This window comes from Polypterus senegalus, chromosome 11 (assembly GCF_016835505.1).
Source record: "Polypterus senegalus isolate Bchr_013 chromosome 11, ASM1683550v1, whole genome shotgun sequence".
Taxonomy (NCBI): domain Eukaryota; kingdom Metazoa; phylum Chordata; class Cladistia; order Polypteriformes; family Polypteridae; genus Polypterus; species Polypterus senegalus.
In genome coordinates this window covers 66,954,331-66,979,655 of record NC_053164.1, presented here as the reverse complement: position 1 = coordinate 66,979,655, position 25,325 = coordinate 66,954,331, and the positions used below count along the sequence as shown (strand labels likewise).

At 39.2% G+C, this 25,325-nt stretch overlaps 1 protein-coding gene across 3 annotated transcripts in view; it reads left to right on the top strand.

The window, feature by feature from the left end:
• The first annotated feature begins 14,571 nt into the window (after nt 1-14,571).
• The window catches only part of LOC120539118 (H-2 class II histocompatibility antigen, A-K alpha chain-like), an 89,886-nt gene continuing 79,132 nt past the window's right edge, over nt 14,572-25,325 (top strand). For all 3 annotated transcript variants that reach the window (XM_039768893.1, XM_039768894.1, XM_039768892.1), the window contains exon 1: nt 14,572-14,743. In XM_039768893.1, coding sequence (XP_039624827.1) covers nt 14,677-14,743 — 67 coding nt within the window. In that variant the 5' untranslated portion in view covers nt 14,572-14,676. The remainder of the gene's footprint in view (nt 14,744-25,325) is intronic.

The following is a 25,325-nucleotide window of genomic DNA, read 5'->3' as shown; positions in this document are numbered from 1 at the left end:
ATTTGATTACACAGTCTGCTTATTCTTTATTAAGATACTGTAATTACAGCTCATAGAACTTTGCATACAGGGGGGATCCTGAAAACCTCTAGAGGTGTTCTTAGACAAGGTGCTGACAAATTTTGAACCATATAATCATTCTTGGTGAGTTCATTAAAATACAGGTTCATGACATCTTTATAAGAACGTCCTTTCCCTCTGTGATGCAGGAAAAAATACAATGTTGTCCACAGACGGTGGAAAACCAACTTTGAAGCTGTCGGGTATGGTGAACAATTTCTTTACAGTTTCTGTTTAAAAGCTGTATATTTCTTCAGGAAAATAGATCTGGTGGGGCGCCGTAGGAATCAAAAAATTCTCCAGTTCCGTCTTCTCTGAGATGTACTGTATCGCCAACCAGTGCTCTCGGGTTGATTTTGACGGTGAGTATTGACGATGATCATGGTCGGAAGATCTGTAAGTATCTTGTCAGGCAGTTCGTCGCATGCCAACACACAGATTTTCTGTGTACGGATTACTGGACAGGAGTTCTTCAATCTGCAGGATGTTCATGCTTTTAGTTATCAAAAGTATGTTTCTTCTCTGGTTTATTTAAACAATGTTGTCAAAGGCGCGTACACTATTAGATTCATAGTATGGGGTAGGGGCTGTTGAAAGCGGATTTCAAATCTCATGTTCCCGGTTTTCATCAATGAGAAATGGTCTCCACATTCTTGATCGGGTGTCAAATCAAAGGCAAAAAGGGTGTATCCCGGGAGAATTCAGAACGGTTGATGGCAAGAGGCAGGTCTTTCAAAAGCTTTCTGGAGGCCAACACGAGGTTGTAATATTCTCGAGCTGTGTTGTCATCAGCAAAAAAATCGGGCTGAAATGGTTTGGCTGGAATCTGCTCTCCGTCCAAATACAAGGCCAGGAACTCCACATTGTTATGCTTGAAATTAAAGGGGTTTCTGGCGTAATCCCCTGAAAAGGCATCATTATCCACCATGCCTAGGACCACATACTTGGGTAGTTGTCCAAAGAACAGGTTGTCCTTATTGCTCACTTGTATTCCGGCTGGCATACTGAGAACTTTCATATTCACTCTTTCCACGGGGTACTTGGCATTGGCATTGGTGAGAGCGTGGGCGTGCCCTATTTTCACTGCCGCCGATACTTTAACTTTCTTGACAAAAGAGCGGCGGATAAAATGTTTACTTTGTAACGCTCAGTATCTCTGGACATCAGACAGAATTCATTTTGCTCCGTACCATTTTATTCTGACGTCCACCTCGTTTAGAATTAATTTTTTTCTTGAAAAAACAGGTCGGAATGAATAGGCCCGAGAAGTTCTACCGTTTACCCTGGGCCGTATATCGGTTTCTTATTTTGAATCCCTCATTCGGTCCATCCAAGACTGTGTTTTCATGTTCGTTGGCGTGTCTTTGTAAAAATACCTGACGCAAATTGGAACTTGAGAGTTCTATTGCTGTAATTTAACAGTTCCTCAAAAGGGCCCTGTATGGGTAAAGGCTGGAACTCTGTGATATTAGCGATCTCCCAGGGTTACATCCACTTGTGAAAATAAACCAGCTATCGGATAATTAACAAAGGCTACCTTGGCCACGGGGCGGATTAGTTCCGTCGGCATTGAGGATTTTGCATCTGGCGTGTAGAAGCATGTTATTCAAGTCCAAGTAGTCTTCCCGTTACCAGTAATCAGAAACTCCAGCAGGAGCGACTTCAGATAGAGCTGAAAGAGGAGGTACCTCGGCGTAGATGCTTTTTATACGCTAATCTGAGTATAGGGTACCGTAAACAAGATCAGTTCGGATTTCACACACTCTTGAGACATTCCATGAATGAAAGAAATCTTGAGGTAAAAATGTTTTTCGATTTCTTTTTCTGAGGACGCTGGACTTATCCTTGTGTCGGAGAGAAGAAAATGATGTAAAAGCTGAACGGCGCATCTCTTTGATGATCGGGGTCGCTCGTGATCCAGGCGGTCTCTTATGTTTAGTTTTCCTCATCACCATCAGACCCGACCCCGCTTGATTTTCTTCGCTTCCTCGAGTCATCGCTCCTGACATGGCCCCTGCCACCACGTCTTTGACAATATTCTTAGCGGCTGATTTAATGTGTGGTTTGACAATTTCAAATCCTCTTTTCAAGAGAGGCAAAGCTCTTCTAAACAGAACCCGAAATATTCCGCCGATCCCAGAAACATTTATCACTGGGGCCCCAGAGAACCCGGGGAGGCCGTTGCCAGCTTGAGCTTCTTAATAATGCACATATGCGCTACGGTCCTGGTAAGATCTCATCTCTTTATTAGTCGTGTATACATCTACAGGGTCTGAAATGTAACTTGACTATGACCTTGCCAAAATGAAATGGAACTGGTCTGTTCTGATCCGTCTTTATTTCAACGGTCAAAGTATCAAACTGAGTCTTGCTGACCAGAGCGTAGCGGCTTGTCGTAGGTGATTGTGGTAATCTTATTCATCTCATCCTCAATATGTACGCATCTCAAGAGAGGGACGTAGCTGTCTCCGACTCTTTGGTGAGACACAATGTCGCTGTAGACGTAAACGGTATAAAACCCGCTCTGATATCCATGGGGTAAGGAGCTTCATTCACCAGGCCTAGGGTCATGTCCGAATGAGCTCCTAGAATCCTCCCCAACTGTCCCTTGACATGCAGAGTTTCATCCTTCACAGTGCTTATGGCGTATAATCTTCGCTCCAGAGCCTGTAGCGAATCTCATGGTGTTTTCCGGTATCGCAGTGACTGCTGAACCGGCCTCAACGGCTTTTGGTTCTTTCGCCACCAGTTCATTCATCTTGGATATCATTTTCTCGAGGCTAGAGTAATAACCCACTGGAATAGTATAAAATTTAACTATTCGGGGACACCACAATAAAGTAATTATCCGCTTTGTCTGGGGTATTCGGTGTGCGGATACTGAATTTCGGCCAATGCAACTTCCCAGGGATCCTGTAGTTCGATTGGAGAGGCTAATTTGAAAGTAAATTCGGCGATGGTATTATTAGGGAAAACATCCTAGGAAGAGTTGCAAGGAAGAACAAGATAAAAGCTTTTAATCTCCATTGTGAACACACAGTGAATGAAATACTATTTCTGATTCTCAGTATTTAACGTCTTTGCATAGCTTTCAGGGATCCAACTGTTAAACATAAGAGCCATTTCACCAAAATATGTTTTTTTCTATGGATATTTTTTTTCGCCAAAATCTTTTCAATCCTGAAGACGTCCGTACCTCGAATCTTTTGCAACTCTGTGTCATAAAAGGAACCTATAATGTCTTGCGATCATAATCTTTGAGCTTGTAGACAGGGGATCCCTGGGACTAGTTCAGAAACAGTAAATACCTCGTCTGAAAATGCTTGCTCGTAGCCCTTAATAATAATAATAATAATAATAATAATAATAATACATTTTATTTATATAGCCTTTCCCATGCTCAAGGCACTTACAGAATATAAGAAAGAACGGCAGGGTATACAGTATATAGCATAGTACAAAGCAGATAAATAAATAAAGAAGATTAAGACAGTAAATTCAGAGAAAGCCTAACAGACAACAGAACTGATCGTCTAGCACACCCACATACAGGTGACATGAGCATCTTGACAGAAAGGTAAACTGAGAGAAGGGAAATGAAGTCAAGTAGAGCTAAAAGCCTTCCTGAACAGATGAGTTTTAAGTTGTTTTTAAAAGAATTCATGGAGTCAGCTGACCTGATTAATTTCGGAGGTCATTCCAGAGTCTGGCTATATAGCTGAAGGCCCTGTCACCCATGGAGTGTAGATTAGTGTGGGGCACAACAAGATTGCCAGAATCAGAGGACCTTAGTGGCGGGCAGGCACATAGTGATGGAGAAAGTCACTGATGTAGTTTGGTGCAAGGTTATTTAAAGGCCTTGTAGGTTATTAGTAAGATTTTATATTCGATTCTGTAAGACACAGGAGCCAGTGAAGACGGAGTAGGTGGGTGTGATGTGCTCGCTGCTGCTGGTTCAGTAAGGACACTTGCAGCTGAGTTTTGAATAAGCTGGAGCTGTAATATACCATTAGAAGGGGCACCTGCCAACAGCGAGTTACAATAATCGATGCGGGATGTGATAAAAGCATGGACAAGTTTCTCAGCATTAGAAAAGGAGAGGAAAGAGCGAACACGGGATATGTTATGGAGGTGAAAGTAAGAAAGTTTCTTAATGTGATTTATGTGGGCGGAGTAAGAAAGGGAGGAATCAAAAATGACACCAAGATTTTTGCAGTAGAGGCAGGTCTGATAAGATCACCACCAAGAAAGACTGGGAAGGAGCTGATTTTATTAAGTTGCATTTTAGTCCCAATTTGCAGGAGTTCAGTTTTGTTGCAGTTTAATTTTAAAGAGTTCTGCTCCATCCAGGTTTTAATTTCACTAAGGCAGGTTGTGAGCTGAGAAAGCTCTGATGAAGTTCCACTTTTAACATTGAAGTAGAGTTGAGTATCATCTGCATAAAATGATAGCCCAGTCCATAGCTACGAATAATATGGCCAAGGGGAAGCATATAAATACAGAAGAGAAGAGGGCCGAGGACAGAGCCCTGAGGAACTTCTTGTGTGACTGGCTGAGCTGGATCTGCTGTTTCCAAGACTAACAAACTCTTGCCTATCAGTCAGATAGGACTTGAACCACGGAGGGCAGTGCCAGAGATACCTAGCATGTTCTCCATTCTAGACAGTAGAATGTCATGTCTGACAGTGTCAAATGCTGCACTAAGGTCTAAAAGAATTAATATGCTAGTTTGTCCAGAGTCTGCTGCCATAAGCAAATCATTGGTTACCCATAGAAGAGCAGTTTCACAGCTGTGCTGCACCCTGAAACCAGACTGAAAGGGTTCCATCAAATTAAGTAATTGGTGAGCTGGGAAGCTACAACATGCTGAAGAGCTTTTGACAGGAAAGGTAAGTGGGAAATAGGCCGAAAATTGTTAAGATTGTCAGCATCAAGACCAGACTTTTTTAACATTGGGGTTACAGAAGCAATTTTAAAAGTGAGCGGCACAGAGCCAGTGTCAAGGGATGTTTATTATTGTTGTAACAGTCGGGATTATGACATGAAGGCAGGATTCCGGGATTTTGACACTCTCACCGTATCTCCAACTTTGAATTTATATTTTAGACTTCTTTTGGGTTTAGTTAGGCCTATAAGTTTTAAAGACTTTCCAAGAATTGGAACTATTCACTTGCAGGGGCCATTTTATGCCCCGGTGATAACTCAGATTATAAGATTTCACCAACTCCTGTAACCCCAGCAGATAGGACCAGGTATTCCAGGAGCTGAAATAACGTTACATTTTGGTCTTCAGAGTTCGGTTGAATCTCTCCACCACTGAAGCCTTTAATTCACTAGTGGTGATAAAATGTTAGATTCCGTGTTTATTGAGCAGGCTTTGAAATTCTCGATTGAGAAAATTTTTGCCGCTATCGGTCTGAAGTTTGACAGGAACTTTACCTTCCTCCAAAATATCTCGAAAAGCCCTGGTTACTTCTATACCTGTTTTGTTTTCAGAACCCTGACCCAAGCATATTTAGAAAGAATATCTATACAAGTCAGTAGATACTTGTAGCCTTGGTTATACTCAGCCAGGTTTGTCATATCTGCCAGATCGATCTGCCATTGCCCGTCTATATTGGAAACATACAAATCATTCCTTTTAAAATGGATTTGGCTGGCTTATGTATCGTGTAAGTGTACTGCCGGATAACCACTCGGACACCTCTTGGTCCCTAATATGGTGACCGCTTGCAAGAGAGCTCTTTTCAAGGATTCTTTACCCCCAAGGACCCGCGTTCTCAGAGTTATAATATGTTTTTTCCAAGACCTGCTCCATCGCCAATGATAAAACAGACACTGACACCACTTAACAACTTAGAAAACATTTATTTAGGAGTCTGAATTGTTCAGACTGTTGCTGTTTCAGGTTCAGAATTACCCACAAGTTCTATCAGATCATCAAATTCCAGGTCATATTCAGTCCACGGGTTCATGTGACCCTCATGATTAAGATTACGCTTACAAAACTCATTTGCCACACGGTGGGTTACAGAGTAGGAGTATTCATGAATTTCATAAAATGACTGCATTACAGTATGATAAATAGTGCTGGTATTTTCAAATTCATCCACAGTCTTTTCAACCACTGCGTCTATTTTTGCGATCGGCAGTAGAATATTATAATACCCCAGAACTTTCACCGCCAGTCGTTTCAGCCATGACTTGTGGAAAATCTTGAAAATCTACTGAAAGCGACCTTGATGGTAGATGGTTACAGATTCAAAAAGGGAAGGAATGCCGGGATGATTTATATCACAGCCTTGACATTCTTTTTTCTGGTTGTAGTATACAATAATGTCCAGCAGAGACGTCATCAGTCCTTTAACAATTTGCAGAACCTTTTTCCTGGTTTCATACAGCACACCATCGGGGCAGTCCATATCTGTCTGAGAAAGTCCAATCGACATCGGCTCCTGTGGAACTTGTTTGTTCACCCACGGCTGTCCAGGAGCTAGGTGAGAGGTTTCCGTCTGATCACCATTAGGGAGACGAGGGAAGACCTCACCGACCCTGGAGACTGGAATCCACTGTCTGTCTCAACGTTTCTTGACCAGAGACTGTAATCAGGTAGTATACTAAAATACCGGGTCAGATTCCTGGTGGTCCTGAATGCAATCGACCAACTGGCCCGAGTTATAGAGGTGGTAAGATTCAGGCTTTGGAGCCTCAGGCAGGAACCCTGAGGTTGTTACTCTGACCTCGTTATTTCAGAGTCTGTAGCTGCCAATATGCAGAGAGCTTTAAAAGCTTCAACGATTTCTGAAATGGCCTGGTCCTACATCTGGATCCGTGACTAACAGGTTGAGTATTTATGGTAAAATGGAGGGCGTAGCGTAGAATAAAGGTGGGTTTATCATTTCGTCATCGCTCAAATCTAGCTATGTTTCAGATCACTTAGTCTGTTACTCAGCCGCTTCAGCTGGCAGAATTCAGGCCTTGAATACTAAAGGCGGCGGGCAGTTTTCCTTATCGTTGTCGCCTGATTCTCTCCGTGTTTCACACAACTTAGTCTGACCCTCATCCGCCGCTTCAGCTTCAAGAAACTCTGGCAACAAACGTCTTTTAACCCCATTTAAACGATCCTTCAAATAGACCCTGCGGATCCTAAGCTTCACTGGGGCATTGGAAATAAGATTCCATTTTCTTCACAGAGTCTTTAGAACGAAAAAAATGCTCCTGTGTTTTATACACCACTTTCAGAAGGGAAAACATGTCTGGGAAATTGGGGCCACCCCACAAAACAGGTGCTGCCTGACCGAGGGCAGAGGCAGGCCCTTCACGCTCTTCATGCCCTGTGCATGTTGCTTGGGCCAATGTAACATGTCTGAACATGTCCTCGGGAGAGGGGGGCTAGGAAGTGGGAGGCCAGCCATTAGGTGCTGCCTGACTGGGGGCCAAGGCAGAGGCATCATCCATCAAAATGCTTGATACTTACCTCGAGCAAGCAGGTGGGTGGGGGTGGGAGAGGGGTTAAGGAGGGCAGACATCCATCAAACGGCTCTTGACACTTACCTCAGCCAATCAGGTGTGTGGGCGGAGTCTAGGCAAGAACAGGTTGTCATTCACCAATCCACCGCCAGGTTGCGGGCCAGCATTCACGGCCACCAATCAGCTGGAGAGGCGGGGCCAGCATTCTCACCCAGCAATCAGAGGAAAGGGGCGGGGCTTAAGGTAATTAATCATTTTGATTGACAGTTTGACATATACTACATATACTAACTTTTAGCAGCTCTCTCCATTTTTTGTCAGCTTGTCAATGAAGACAACCTCCTATGAAGTATTAAGAAGAATATCTGATGCTGCTTCATCTCCTTGGTTTTGTCTTTCACAATATCAATGATGTCATGCAAGACCAGTAAGTGGCAGCGGCACACATCTTACAACACATCCTAAGATCTCACTCATTGGCTTGATGATTTCTTCTGCAACGCCAGTAATGTTTGCTAACTTACTGTATATCCAACTTTGCCTCTACTCCTTAGTGAGTTGTTTAAAGCTGCTGCAGTTATTCAGGGAGTGTTTATCATGATCATGGTAGGGACAGTATGCCTTAAATGACTACTTATCTGTTTAAATCTGAGTTGGACTTCCTGGTAATACCTTCTCAGTGTTCAGAAGAATGGTGGTGGGTTTGCTACCTGTCTTTGAATCTGTACAGGCTTCTCTGACCTTGCTTGTAATTTCTCTTAGGAGGCCTTTTTGAAATAAAGGCTATCTGTGTCATCATTAACTTGGATTTCATATTCTAACCTTTGGAGAAATCAACTAGTGTTGGGATTTCCACTTTTCTGGATGAATGAAGAGGCAGAAATTGTAACGTAGGTCATGTGGAGGTTTGGCCAGTAACCTGGAAACATGAGAACCACACTGTAGCTCCACATCACCATTCCTTCTTAGTTGTTCTAACATGCTTAATAGAGAGCAAACTTAAGTGCAAACAAGCTTTAATATTTCCACTAGCTATGAGCTGATAATTCATTAACCCAAATATTCTTTGCAGGGCTAGCTGGTGAAGCTGTCCATATTGTTTATTGAGAGCAGCCATCGTGTTTGTGAAAGGATCCTGTGGATTAATGTATGATTCAGCAATCAGCATCGCTTCTTTTAACTTCAGATTGTGCATAAGTATCTGAAAATTTAATTTTCTGGGGCTTCAACTGGAAGAATGTTATCTAAAGCAATTCGCTAGAATTATGATGAACTAGGTCAGGAATGGTTGGAGTAGGATATCTGTATGTCCACTTCTAGCTTGGGAAGACTCCTGATCTATTTTTAACCACTAGCACTCAGAGGAGAAATCCAACTGTAGTGAGTCATAATACTTCTTGGAGAATTCAGGTATGGGGGTACTCCAATGTAGGGTTTAAAGTCTTGGCTTCAGGCAATTCATACATGGACTACTGGCTGTATCCTTCACCTTTTCGTACTGCTCTCGGCTAATAGTATACAGGCAGGTAGCATAGTGATGCTGAGGCTGTGAAAACAAAAGCCTACCCACGTGCTGCTCCTCAGCTTCTGCCTTTTAGTTCTTTTGTAGCTTTTTTCTTCCATGGGAACCAGTCTCAGTTCTGGCTCTGTAGTATAGCATGGGGACAGTGTTGGTTGATAGGCAGAGTCCACCTGGTGCTGCTGTTCTAGCTGACACTGCAAGGGCTGAAGTTGTCAAAGTTGCTCTATTCCTTCTGTATGTTGGCATTCTGCCTTCAGTGTTGTTGTTCATAAGATATCAAGCAGGGATTGTTGCTCTCTATGCAGACTTTCTTTGTTTTCAGTCAGTCTGTCCATCCTTGAGGTTCACAGATCCTGAGCTGTTCACTGCATGGGGTGGTAACTATGCTGACTTAAAGTTGGTAAGTGGTATTCCTCTAATATAGTATTTCTCTCTTCATTTTCAGCCAGCTTGTCTTGACACTGAAAATGTGGGTGATGAAAAGGGTTTAGCTTGGTAGAAACCTGTCATGTCATAGTCTTTCAAATGCACTGGAATGGTTATTTGTCTTCTCAGGTGTACACTAGGAACATCTTGCCATTGTTGTGACATTCTGCAGTAAGTCTGTAAGTAAGTCTGCAGTAAGTTCCAGTTAAGTTCTGGCTCGAAGGACCATATAATGAAGACACTGCTTAGTGACCTCCACAGTTATACACCGCTGAATTAGGAAGTTGGACACACTGCAGATGTCCGGTCGGAGACAAGAGACACAAGTCTTCCAGGATAACCAGTTTATTTGTTTTCCACCTTGTGCACACTATATGAAACTAGCAAAAGAATCCCTTTCACCTTTATGTGCATATCACAGTAAGTAATTGTGTGGTTTTCTTTTGTATTTACTCACACTGCAAAGGATACAAACCCTAAACATATTAATGTCCAGCTCACTATATTATGAAATGGCATTGTGGCTTGTCACAGAGTAAGCAGGAAAAAGATGAAATGACTTCCGGAAGAGGCAAAGTAATGCTACACGCTCTTTTTATTAAATCGGAATGCCAGCCTTCTTAACAGTAATGATGTTGTTTTAATATCCAATTCATTCACTACTGTCATGAATTGTTCAACACAAGCGTTAGCAAAATGCCTCTGCTCCATTTTCAGTACAGTTAAAGCAAACAAATGCATGCACCAATCTTCATCGATGAAATGATCTGTTGTGCCCAAGGAATTATAATTGCTCACCAAAGTCCAGTGATACCCAGTCAAAACAATGTATCTTGCTTGTGTTAATTGTTTCATTCTGTATATCTTTTCATCCCTGTACTGCTCATGAATCCTGTGCTTGATCATAGTTCTTGATGATAGCTGGTAAGATGGGAATGAGTGGCTATCCTTTTATATTAATGAGACCCTGGACTTCAATGAAATTGATAGGATGGCAGTTCATTGCAATCCACTTTGCGATTGCAATACTTAGCCTAGCTGATGTTGGTTCACTCATGGTTCAGCTGAATTGATCCATGGAAGTTTGTTGTGTATCATTGGTTGTGTCGCAGGCAAACATGCTTTGCTTTCAAATGATACTTTAAAGTTGAAGAGTTGCAGCGTGTGGATACGACTTTGTTCTTACACAGACAACCGTCTGAAACATTTGTTTGAAGCAGAAGTTTCTGCCAAGAAGTGTCACAGGTGTCTCTGCCATTGTTACATTAACAACTAAATCCAACATGAATTGAGAAGGCTAATACTGACCAGAGCAGGGGTGGGCTGAAAAACGGCTCTGTGGCAGCCAATCAAATCACAGCATTTCATTTTGTATGCCTCTCCATTATTATTAGTGAGTTGTACCATGTTTGTCATTGACTAATGCAGGAAAAAGAGGAATGGGTAAAAGATGTCCATCATTTTTAATGCAGCCAGTTGAAGATGGATAATTTCTACCTTTCACTTTTGTGTGCCTGTCCATCATCCAGGGAACTGCATTCTTGCACACATTTGGAAGGTTCTGGAATCTAACTAATTTGTGTTATGTTACTTTAACATGTCAAGGCTTTTAAATTCATTTCATGAATAATGCTGACAGCTGCAATACATATAGTAGCTATTAGACCTACAATATGAGAGAACAAGCAGATGAGCATATGATACTTCTTTCTTGAGCCTTGGTCAGTCAGTTAATGGCAGCTTTGAAAGTTGCCCAGCACTTGTGGGATATATAGAATTTTAATCAAATATTTTTAATCAACACATGATAATTTTTACAATTTAATATAAACATATACCTAAATGAAGTTGGAACAATGGATTATTAAAAGCACAAGGAAAATGACTGAAGGTAACTAAAGGGTTAACTAACCGTGGTTTAAAGCTTGAACATATGAGGATTGCCTCATCTTAAAAGGAACCATCAAGGTGAATTAATATGATTAAAATGAAGTAAATGAGTTATAAACAACCCCTTAAAAAGCAAGAACAAACTAGTGAGAAAGCCAAAGCATTCTTATTATGAAGCAGTGATAAGATCACAGATATGCATTTCAGAGGTTGCATTGTAATTTACTGGTTGAACAAAATAATCATCTTAGTATATTTCACTATATTATATTTCACTATAGTATATTATACTCTAACTAGAATCTATCATGCTGTCACACTCAATTTCTGAAGAATTATTACACAGTTAATAGTTTTCTTCACACATTTTACCTGCCTGTATACAGTTTGCTCTGTCACTGCAAACTCTATGTCAACACCTGCCCCCATCACTAGTCACTGTTAACTTGATAAAAGTGTGCTTGCACCTCACGATGGCTGTTATTTTGGGGATAACAGGATTATTTTTATCAATTATGTAGCCATAATAGACCAGGCTATCTCATATGTAAGTTCAGTTCTGATGAAAAATGAAAATCTTTTATCTTTTATAAATTATTATTTTATTTTAGTTAATCTCTTCAGCTACTTTAATAGTTTTGTTTAATTTCAGTTTTCATTTTGGTTTTGTTAATTATTTTATTTCAGTTTTACATAGTGTAAATATTTTTATTAATGGTTTTCATTAAAAACACGTTTCACGTTGGTTTGACTTTGTGTCGAATGAGTGGTTGCTCATGGAGTCCCAAATGAGGAGCATTACCTGCATTGTGAGGGAGCATCAGTTATGGCACTACGGCCATGTGGCGCTTCCCGAGGGTGATCCGCTCGTAAGATCCTCATTGTTGGGGACCCAAGTGGCTGGACCAGACCAAGGGATCGCCCACATAACACCTGGCTGCAGCAGATAGAAGGTCATTTCGGAGGGTGGGACTGGACCGTGTGTCTGTCTGGGGGTTGCAAAGTGAGATCCTGAGTTGTTTCATTGTGTAGTCGGTTCGGCAATGCACTGTACCAGTGCATGCTCCCCAACTTGACTTGTTTTCATTAAAGATAATAACCTTAGGGTGAACATTGTAAATTACAATGCTAGAAATTAATAATTCCCAACCAATTATTACAGAATAATATTGTCTACTATAAAAGCTTTTGAAATTTGGCATCGAAAGATCCTAGGCACATGTAGCAAGGCATCCAGGCCTTAATAGATTATAAAACCTCACAACACGTCAACAGCACTGATACATTCCTCCCTGATATGCTCACTAAATTCTATGCACATTTCAAGGCCGAAAACAACACAAAGGCTATCCAGAGTCAATCCACAGAAAGCTGCAGGACCAGACAACATTCCTGGGTGTGTGCTTAGAGACTGTGGTGGCCAACTGACTGATGTCCTCACAGGCATCTTTAACTGCTCTTTCAGCCAGGCTATGGTCCCTGCGAGCTTCAAAAGACCACTTTTATTTCAGTGATGAAGAAGTCAATGGTGACATGTCTTAATCACTACCACCGTGTAGCACTGACTCCTATCGTGATGAAGTGCTTAGAGCAGTTGGTCAAAAGAAACATCAGCTCCATCCTCCCCACTTTTCTGGATCCACTCCAGTCTGATTACTGTGTAATTGGATTCTAGACTTTTGTTAGAGAGGAAACAGTCAGTGCAATTGGCAACAGAACATCAAACACCATCAGGCTGAGCAAAGACATCAAGGCTGCGTGCTGAGCCCACTATTGTTCACACTGCTCACCCACGACTGCACCACCAAGTCTGAGTCCACTGTCATTGTCAAGTTTGCAGATGATACAACCATAGTGGGAACACAACCACAAAAACAACCGCTGGAACACCAGCATGAACCCCAGCTCTAACAGGTAATACCTGAATTGGATGATGGACCATTTAATAGCCATCCTCCCACTCAACAGCTGCATATTTTGTCTCCCGTTCTAGCAGTTACAGGCAGAGGTACATGATGGGGTATTTGGTTCTGTCAATGACCTGGCTCAGCATGGCTCCCAGGCCTGTGTCCAAGATGTCAGTCTGGAGAAGGAAAGACAAGAAAAAGTTAGCAGAAATCAGTATAGGAGCTGACATCAGGGCCATTTTAAGTCACAGAATGCTGTCTCTGCCTTTGGGTTCCATACCACTGCATTAGGGTCTGCTTTCCTGAGAAGTTAGTTAATGGCTCAGCCCTTTCCAAGAACTGGGAACAAACTTCTGATAGTACCCCATCAATCATATAAAAGCCTGTACTTGCCTTTTGGTTTGTGGCCAGGACCGGTCCAGAATGGCAGCAATTTTGGCACATTGCAGCTTGATCTGTCCTCCTCTGACCACGTAGCCAAGGAACTTGGCCTCAGACAACCGGAAATAACACTTTTTGGGGTGATCTGCAGGCCAGAAATCCTGGGTGCTGATGCACTTTCCTTGGTCCATGACCACTGACTAGGTCTGCATGCCCTTCAGGGGTCAAGCTGAGGCTGGAGGCCTTATCATGCATGTACACCTGGGAATCACCTTCAAGGCACAGTAGAGGTAAATAATACCAGTGCTAACTGTTCTATTTCTTCCACCTGCCTTAATAAGAGGAACCCAAGCAATGGTCCCCATCCCTGCTGGTCCAGACCAGATAGAAAGAGGTGTGTTCAGAGAGCAAGGTCTCACTCAGGAACTGGATTGCAAAGTGAAAGAAGTTCCAGAGCTGCCTGAAACCTAAACCTAAATTCAAAAGTATTTTGATGCTGAATTGGCAGAATTTTTGATTGCAGCATTTAAATCCAAATATTTGTTGTTTTCATTAAATGGGGTTGCCAGGCTGGCTCCCCAATGTTTATTGCTTGCTCTTGTACTGCATTGTACAAGAACTAGTACAAAGTTACAAAAACAGTTTATAAAAAAGTCAAATATGAAGTATTTTGGTTATCTTCTTTGTTTTCTCTCAACAATGTTTTCAAAAATTAATCTACTCTATGTTATGCCATAAAATAATTATTATTTTCCTGTATAAATTGCCTTACAGCTTGTATTTGAATTTGTAATATTTGCCCTTTTATGATTGTTGCTTGTCTTCCTAGTAACAGTTGAGTAAATGTAAAGGTATTTTTTCATTGGCTTAGAAGCTATATGAGGTCTTTATAAGACAACCACTGATGAAAAAGCTTTACTTTACTACATTCATAAAAAGAAAACAAGTGTATACTATCCTCCAATAAATACAGAGGCGTTACCTTTTATTTTGTAAAGGTAAAACTTTTAAGTCTGAAGAATGTTGATGTACATATGTGTATTTGTACTGTTGGGATCTGTGTGTTTGCAGAGCCAGGAAGTTAAAGGTAAGTAAAATAATCTGTTACAAGTTACACAAGAAGTAGCAGTAGTATTACAATAAACCATATACAGAAATATATAGTTTATTGTAATATTTTAGATAATATTATTATAATTACAGTTACAATGTAGTGAATACTTTTGAAGTAAATCCTTTAAAGATATAAATGAAGTTTAAATTAAAATTTAAAATATGGTTTAATTTTATAAATTGTTTATATTATCTTAAAATAAGAAATATAGAGAAGATCTTGAGTTAATCACACAGGAGATTTGATTCTAGCTCAATAAAAAATAATACATACACAAATATACTTACATACACACAGTAGGTATATATATTAATGGTACACTTATGAACTCATGAGATAATTGTAAAATGTCATCTTAAAAATCGAGTAGAAACTAGTCAGACATGTGAATCAATAAAGAACAATGCAGGACAGAGAGACATGGCAATGATTCTTATTCCTTAAGTAACATTGGTAAGGTGACAGTAAAGGAAAAGTCAAAAAGGAAATCCCAAGAAATCGGTATGCTTCCAAACAATAAAATAAAATAAATGCACATCTTAATACTTAAGCAATAGATATGCTGTTGTGAAAATAGTATAAATTGTTAAGCTTTAGTATTGTATATTTTTAAATAATTCTTTATAAAAATAACATTCTAATGAGTTGCAGAATGTTAAATGGTGTTTTGTCAAAGAAGATATTAAATGTTTTATTTCATCCATAATTGTAATAGAATATTGTTGCAAATATTTGTAATTCCCAATTCTTTTGTAAAAATGTAAGCTTGCATGAGGTGGGGAAATAAACTATTCACTTTTAATATTACTTATGCAGTGCAATTATTCTTTTGCATATATAGCCATCCCTTACTTTTAGCGGGTGTTAGGGTCTAAAACAACCCCATGCACACTCAATATCTGCTCCCTAAAGTCAAATATAGGTATACAGGTACTTAGAAAATGTAAAAATAAAATAATAAAAGTATGCTTCAAATATATTAAAACTCACACTTACAGTAATAATAAGTCATAGGCATTGCTCAAATTTCATTTGTTGTATAGGAGGGATTTCCCTCAATGTAATAACAAACATGCACAAACTAAATTTATTCAGTTCCATTTTTTGACCGGTAACTGAAAATATATACTGCTTAATATCTTTAAAAAATAATTAAAAATCAGCATTATTATATAAGTGCTAAATTTATAGTACCATTGTTGTCCTGTGTACAGGGTACAGTGAAATTTTTATTTGCATTTGCTAATATACAATATATCACCATTCCTGGCACCATAGTGAGTAGGACTATCTTACCTTATCTGAAAATATCAGAACCCAGTTTTCAACAGTATCTACCTTTAGGAAACATATTAAGTTAATGTGATTATCTGAAAGGTACTGTACAACAGATATTTAAAAGTAGATAGGCACTATATGATGCATAGTTAAAATGACACTACTGCACTGTATATAACATATAGTAAAAGGCAGATATTAAAATGGCAGATATTAATTAATAAATATCATGAAAATTCAGGAATTTTCATTTAGACAAAGTATTTCAAGTTTTCATAAACACACTGCTCAAATATATTTTTAACAAAATATCTATTTCAGAATTGCGACATTTGCTGTTGTAAGATTTGTGTTTGCATTAATATATGGAGGAGATAGCCAGTTAATAACACTTAATCAAAAGTAATATTTATAGCACTAATCCGATTCAAATTTCAAAAGTCACAAACTGCCGATAAGTTAATTTTCCACATTTCCTCCTTGTTTTGTACATTTGTCTCAACTTTAAAGGTGCCTTTGTGAAATCAACCCTGGCAGTTTAAGATTAATCCATTATTTTAGAACTCCTTTAAAACAGCCTTTGTTCTCTTGTTTAAAGGCTTCTCACATAAGTGATCAGATGTTATGCCTATGTACGGAAACAGTATTGAACTGGATTAACTTCAGATGAAGTTAGACTTCATCCCTTTGACTTCCCTATAATATCATTCAAATACTGAATGTGTATTTGTGCTATGTGTTTACACAAAATTAATCACATTTTAGTTGTAATGCTAATGAACATTACTTTGTCTTCAAATCCCAGTGAACAACAAATGTAATGTTTGTTGGTTAGTTTCATCAATAAAGTATGCTGTTTAAGCAGTCCCATGTGTCTTTCAGAATATGTAAGGCCAATGTAGACGTTTTGATATACACAAACTAAATACATTTTATTTTGGAATGAAAACATTCAGAACCTCACCCCATCCCCATTGACGAGCTGTCACTGTAACAGCCTTTTTGGAACCAATAATTAATTCAGCAACCTGATCTTAACCCAATTGAGCATGCATTTCACTTGTTGAAGACTAAACTTCAGACAGAAAGGCCCACAAACAAACAGCAACTGAAAGCCGCTGCAGTAAAGGCCTGGCAGAGCATTAAAAGGAGGAAACCCAGCATCTGGTGATGTCCATGAGTTCAAGACTTCAGGCTGTCATTGCCAGCAAAGGGTTTTCAACCAAGTATTAGAAATGAACATTTTATTTCCAGTAATTTAATTTGTCCAATTACTTTTGAGCCCTGAAATGAAGGGATTGTGTTAAAAAATGCTTTAGTTGCCTCATATTTTTATGCAATCTTTTGTTCAACCCAATGAATTAAAGCTGAAAGTCTGCACTTCAACTGCATCTGAGTTGTCTCATTTAAAATTCATTGTGGTAATGTACAGAACCAAAATTAGAAAAAGTTGTCTCTGTCCAAATATTTATGGACCTAACTGTATATTCGTAAGTGTAGATGTGTGCCACTGCAAGAGTGACACCTTTTCCAAGGTTAGCCAGTTCTTTGCCCTGTACAGCCAAATATGCACTAACTCCCAGCACCCCTGACCCAGATAAGCAAGTTACACAATGAACAAATAACTGGATGGAAACTGTAGCCATGTTAATTATAATAAAGAGGATGAGAGTGATATATCAATTCCTTTGGTGCTCTATTAAAAATTATTAATCTCACCATCTTTTCAGCTCCCTCATTCAAATATATTACACCACAATTTAAAAAGATTCCAACTTGCAGCTGACTGGTCACATCATCATGTTCTCAAACCATGAATGAATCATGTATTTTTAATTGTAAATTATTCCCATAATTGGATAAAATGGCAATAACAACAGATTTGTTTGCATAAAAGAGTACTGAGATTATTTTGCTTTAAATTAAAACTTAACAAGATTTTTTAAACAAAAGGTACAATTCATTGGGTCTTCCACTGCAATTTAAGTCCCCATTGGCATACTTAATAAAAGTATTACACATTAAAATGTTAAAGGAAGTTATGAAAAGAAAATTTAATTTATCACATTTATTAAAAATCACATTTATCTGTAATTTAGACTGCTGCACAGTGATTAGCACTGCTATTTAGGCATCAGAGGCTTGAGTCACATTCTCAATATGGCTGCGGTGGTTTTATCAGGGCATTACAGTTTCCTTCATTTCCCAACATTGGATTAATAGGTAATTCCAAGTTGGCAGTCTTTCCACTCAGGGTTGTTTGTTGCTTTGCTCCCAGTGGCAGTGTTCAAGATTGAATGGGTTTGGAAAAGGGGTTGAGTGTATGCTTTGTTTTTAAGTTGATTGTTTTAGTTGTTAGATCTTCAGTTCAAATGTTGAGGGTTCTTTCCATTTTACTGATGCCTTCACAGATTTTAGTGCAGCATCAATAAAACTTTGGCAAATTTCTTTTTATTCTACTAAATGTAGAGGACCCTCCTTATTTGCTCTATAACTACAGACCAAAGATTTAAAAGAATGCCCTACTTTTATCACATACAGAAGTGACATCACCTTCCTAGTCATTTTAGCAACAGGCTGACTTGCACCTTAATGTGTTTAAGACCAATACTTAATAAAACTTACACCACAGGCGAAAAAGAGACATGGAACCTGTTCAGTCCTTTGCCTTACCCCAGTTTAGGACTGTCAAATTGAATGATTGGACTGGACACTGATCCATATTGGAACACAACGCTGTTTTCATTTTCCTGTCCTAACATACTAACATACTAACATTACATTTCAAAATATAACATCCCTCTTTTACTTAAACAAAAACTTAAGCAACAACCTAAGACAAAAACATGTCATGTCTTGTTTCCCTCCTACTTAGTATTTTTTCTCCTTTTTAACATTTATTAATGTTTAATTTGATTAATGACAAAATCTTGTTTTTCTGGCAACTTAACTTGTCTCTGAGGTCCTGTCTTCTGCATTACTGATGCTTGTAGTGGGGTTTCAAGCCATTGTTTTGAGCTGGTGTTACTTGCCCATTTTGTGTTTTAGGTTGAGTTGATGCTTTCACATCAATGTCTGTTATGGCTGTATTTTCCACAGGTTGCTCATTTGAATCCTCTATTAAGTATTTCTTAATTTAAGTTGGTATTCTGAGAGTATTGTGCTCCAGTTGGGGATTGAACTATGGCTATAATTCCCTTTTTACTTACTACTGTATTTGGCACTGGTAAAATCTTGTTGTAAACTTGTCAGCTTTCTTTGCTTCAGGAATACCTCATCACCAACCTGTTCTTGTGTAGCTCTGTGATGGTTATCTGTATAAAGCTTTGTTTTAACTTTTATTTCAGCATCATGGTCACATGTTTCCAGATTATCCTGTGACATCATAATATCTAGCAATTTTCCCTCATCTTTTGACAAGCAACTTTGCAGGACTTTTCTCCATGGTTGAATGAACTATACCTCTGTATACCGTAGCATACTTGTGAAGCTCCCACTTCCAATCCAGTACCTCAACTTGTGCTCTGAATATACAGCATGTTTCAGCAATGAATAATTTTTTATTTTTTTATTTTTATTAATTTTATTACAATCCATACAAAGCAATCGAGATTTTACAAAAGAAAAATTAAGTTAAGAACAGATCAATCCCCACCCCTGAGAGAGCAAGCCAAACGACGTTAAATTTAAGGCTTGTAAACATACCAAATTTAAAATAATTCTCTGTGCTTTATGAGCTTATTTTAAAATATTACTGATTAGATCCTGCCATGTTTTGAAAAAGTCTGTACAGATCCTCTAACTGAGTATTTGATTTTTCCAATTTCAAATAATATAACACATCGGTTTCCCACTGACTTAAAAGAGGAGAATTTGGATTCTTCCAGTTTATCAGAATAAGTCTGCGTGCCAACAGTGTAGTGAATGCAATCACAATTTGTTTGTCTTTCTCCACTCTAAGCCCCATCTGGAAGACCCCCAAACACAGCTGTTAATGGGTTAGGAGGGATTGTGAGTCCAAGGCTGTCTGACAGGTAATTAAAAATTTTTGTCCAGAATAATGTTAATTTGGTGCAGGCCCAGAACATGTGACCTAGTGAGGCTGGGGCTTGGTTGCAACGTTTGCAGGTTGGATCATGTCCTGGAAACATTTTGGAGAGTAGCAATGAATAATTTTGTTATTCCACCTCACCATTTGCCTGTGTCCATTTTGGTGTTGTCCTTACATGTTTAATTACATTTGTCTCACAGATTGTCTGAAACTGAGCTGATGCAAACTGTCTAGTACGTTTTCTGGTATACTTAAAAATGTCATATTCATACTATAACAGGTCACAACCACTAATATTGAATGCCCAGCTGGCAATGGATCAAGAAAATCAGCAGCAAGGTCTTGCCAGAGACCTTTAGGTACCAATCTAGTCCTAAGAGGTACTGGCATGTCCAGCCTTGCCACTAGCTGATATCCATGACATAATTTAACATTTTTCAGCAGCTGTGAATACCTGGCCACCATAATTTACTATGCAGGTGCTGCTTAATGCCCACTATTCCGAGGTGAGGTGCTAAGGTTAAAGCACTACCTCGAAGTGACTAATTTAATACAGAACACGTTCTTCTTAACACTAACTGACCAATTGTACACAGTTCACTATGTACTTGGCCATATACTTTACATTCATCAAAACTATAGCGGTCTGGTGCCACTTAGATCCACACCATTGAAGGGATGGTGATGTATTTATTTTTGGTGGGGATCCCAGAAATACACCCAGCCTTGGCCTGACTTGCGCCACTCACACCCAGAGACATAAATTCATAGTCAATAAAATAATGTTAATTAATAATAAAATAATGTTAATGTTAAATGGAACAAAACATAAACAAATAAACAGATAATCCTCTCTTTTCCCCATGAAGATATTAAATACTAACACAACAATAAACATGTAACAATTAACACTCGCAACAAAGTCCTTAACCCAGTCCAAATGCAGCAGTAATGGATTATTTTCTTTTTCTCCTAAAATAATCCAGGGAACAGCAGGCATTAGACAGTCCATACATCCTTGCAGGTTCGACAATCCAGGATAGAAACAATACTCCACATGTAGAATGGTAGACGAGACAGATGGGTGAACACAAACATAAAACAATGGGGAACCTTTGCTGCTTAGCGGTCCCACTTGACCCCAGCCGCCCCTGTGTTCTCCTCAAACGTCCATTCAGGGCATTACCATTGGGAAGCTGGGGAATGGTGTCCTTTAATTTGTAGTTCTGCTACAAAACAGCCATTTTGTATAGCACACCTCATTTCTCTTGGCTCAATATTCATGGCTGATGCCCCTTCACTTCTCTTGTAGTGAGTGGTTGAGGTGTAGCATACTCTTCTGCTCCATGTTTGTATGTGTCCTTTCCAATGTCTGCTTTGACCAGATGAGACAGAGGATCTGCAATATTACTGTTTCCAGGAATTTGAACCACTTGGAGATCATATGGTTGCAGCCTCAAAACTCATTACTCAAAACGTGCACAGGTTTTGAATGCTGGCTATAAATTGCCTCTAATGGCTTGTGGGCTATAACCAAGTCAAATCTGCGGCCATGAACACAGGAATGAAGCCATTCACAATCCCACACTAAAGACAATGCCTCTCATTCAGTCTGTGAGTACCTTCTCTCACAATCAGTCAGACTTCCCTTCTGCTCCTGCACTAGCACTGCTCCTATGCCTACTGAACTAGCATCTGCTATTATCTTGGTAGGAGCTGTTTTGTCAAAATAAGCAAGTGTTCCTGCTTCAGCCGTTTCTGTTTTAAAATCTTAAATGCTTGCTTCTGTTCAGGGTCAAACGTGAATTTTAGATCTTTCCTTGTTAACTTTCTCAGTGTTTCTGAAAGGGGTGCATATTATGGAATAAATCTGATGCTATAATCCACTAATCCCAAGAAACTTTGAACATCAGACTCGCTATTTGGCTCCCTGGCCTCCAGTACAGCTTGAACCCTTTCAGCTGTGGAATAAATACCTTTCTCTGACAGGAACATATTCATAAACACCAGTCTGTCCATGTTTATTTGGCACTTTTCACCGTTCAAGGTAAGTCCACAGTTTTGCAGTCTTTTGAGAATAGCATGTAGTCTCTGATTATGGATCTCCTGACTTGAGGAATGAACAATAATGTCATCAGAGATGTTCTCAACCCTCCCTTGTCAACCCTGCAAGTGCAGCAGCAATTACCTGTCGATACTGGTCACTTGCTGATGATACTCCAAAACCAACCTTTCATACGTTTTGTGCCATTGTGCACAGCAAACATTGCGATCCCACATGATTCTGGGTTCAACTCTAATGTGTGGTACCCCATTTAAGGTCCAGCTTGCTGAAAACTGTAGAGCCATTCATTCCCTACTGCAGTTCATCCACAATGGAGATTTGATGTTGCCCATGTATGATGGTTGTTTTGCCTGCCTCATGTCCATACATAGTGTAATTTCCTTGCCAGACTTAGGTATTATTACAATTGGGTTTACCCATGGAGTTGCACCGAATACTGGTTCTGTGATATCTAGTTCGATAACCCTCTAATTTTAGCTTATACTGCTTCTTGGAGATGTAATGGGATATGCCGCAGTAGCTGGACTACTGATGTCACACTTTCAGCAATGTGTGACCTGATTTGTTTTATGTTGAGCTTACCAACCAACCCATTTGAACAAAGCCAGATATTGTTGCTGTATTTGACTTTTAATATCTATCACTCTAGCTATGTTTACTCCAACTTTAAGAACACCTACTCTGTTAGCAGTCTCTCTGCCTAGCAGTGGGTTTCCCTCATCACTTATTACTTAGAATTCAGCATGGGTGCTGCACTTTCCTATTTTCATTTCACAGGTGAAAGTCTCTTTAACAGGCAGGGGTTCCTTTAAGGCATATGCATACAGTTCTTGAGGAAAGACATTTGATCTTATTCATTTTAAGCATTTCCCATGTTGCTTCATCAATAACATTAGTTGTTGCTCTTGAATCAACTAACATGTTTAAATTGACACCACCAACTGAAAACGTAATTGGGTCACTATCATTTATCAAAAATGCATAGTCACTTTCTTTCAGATATCTGAATCCACACACTTAACAGTCTGTCTTGCAATGGTTTTAGACTTACACATTTTGGCAAAATGGTTCTTGCTATTTTATGATTTCCGCCCTCATGTAAGACATACTGGATCCTTTGCAAAATGATCTCCCTTGTCACACTGATAACACGCTTTATCTTTGTTGTCCATATCTTGCTTCTGCTGTCATTTCTCTTAGTTTCCAACCTTTCTTATAAATAAGATTCAATTTCTTTCTCTTTAGAATCCTCACTAACACACATGGCAGACATTTGCAGTTCCACACATTCACACTGTGCTGCTATCTAAAGTGACTGTGTTAGCGTGAGCCTTGAACACTCTTCTAGCAAATTCCTCCACATGTATTCTAAATTGTACTTACTTAAAACCGCATCTCAGTTTTGATTGTCTCTATTACACTCTAAACCACAGTCTTTAGCTGTTTGCCTAAGCCATATAACAAATTTTGAATTGTCTCACCTTGATTTTGTGTCAGCTGGTAGAAAGTTTTACCAGCCTCACGGTCTAGGGAACCTGGGCCAGGTACAATCCACTGTAGCTACAGGGCGTAGCCACAGCAATATGGTGCAAAGCATAAAAGAAACAGGCAGCAGTCCCGAGTCTCAGACCATACTTCTCTGTTCTGCTTTATTCTCCTTTTACCAGAAATATATATACGCTTCAGTTTCTGCATAGATCAACATGGCAATTAGTGAAACAATGGTGCAAGCCAAATTTCCTTCTCTAGAACAAATAGCGTAAACACATTTACTTTGTCAACAATGGTATTATGGCCAGAGGAAGCAGACAGTCCTGTCATCACCACATTGTGTGTGGATGAGATACTTAATCAAAGCAGATGATAGATAACCATCAACAATAACCTGGAGCAGAATTTTCTGCCTTTTCTTTAAAATGCTAGTTTATAGCCCATTTCACTAAGCAACACGCAGAAATGTCATTTTCTTTAGAATACTGAATCTGACTTATCAGACCCCTGGAGGTTTTTAAACCCAAACTCAAGAACATATTCTTTCTACTCACCAGTACATCATTGCTACTCAAGGATTGATTATTTCTTTATAGATAATAACTTCTTGCCTATGATTAAATCTTGCAAATACAATGCTATTGTTATTTCTGACCATGCACCTCTGATCTTGGAGCTAAAGTTACTAAGCCCCACACACTCACCTCGCAGATGGCGTCTCAACCCGCTTCTATTAGCAGACGAGAATTGTACAGAATTCATATCCAAACAAATCAATTTCTTCCTAGAGACAAATACATCCTCAGAGACTTCTGCAGGAATACTCTGGGAAACTCTTAAGGCCTTCTTAAGAGGACAGATTATCTCATATCTTTCCCACAGAAATAAATTAGAAACCAAGAAAGTAGCAGAGATAAAAGCGAAATTACTAGAATAGATGAAGAACATGCCAGACTACCAAGCGAGACTCTACATAGGAAAAGGCAGGCTCTGCATTCAGAACTAAACCTCTTGACAACTAAAGAAACTGAACAACTAATTTATAAATCCAGACATCATTACTATGAACATGGAGAAAGCTAATAAGCTTTTAGCTCAACAAATTCACAAGCAAGAAGTGCACAGCGCAATCTCAGTAATCACCAACGAACGGAGATAAAATCATCGACCACAAAAATATAATGCACACTTTCAGAGACTACTATAAATCCCTATATACTACTGAGTTTAAAGAAGACAATACACAATCTAATGCATTTCTGGATACATTACAGATACCACAAATAGACACTTTTAGTGTGGAGGAACTTGATAAACCTCTGGCGTTATCAGAATTACTAGATGCTATAAAGTCACTTCAAGGCGGAAAGCAGCAGGCCCTGATGGCTACCCTGCAGAATTTTACAAGAAATTCTCTGCTCAGCTAGCTCCCCTCCTATTAGCAACATTTACAGAAGCCAGAGATAACCAAACTCTTCCTCAAACTTTTCGCCAAGCACTAATCACTGTTTTCCAAAACAAAATAAGGACTTATTACAATGTGCATCATACAGACCAATTTCACTTCTGAATAATGATGTTAAAATACTCTCTAAAATCATAGCTAGAAGGATGGAGAAAGTGCTCCCCTCGGTAATATCACAAGATCAAACTGGATTTATCAGGGGCCG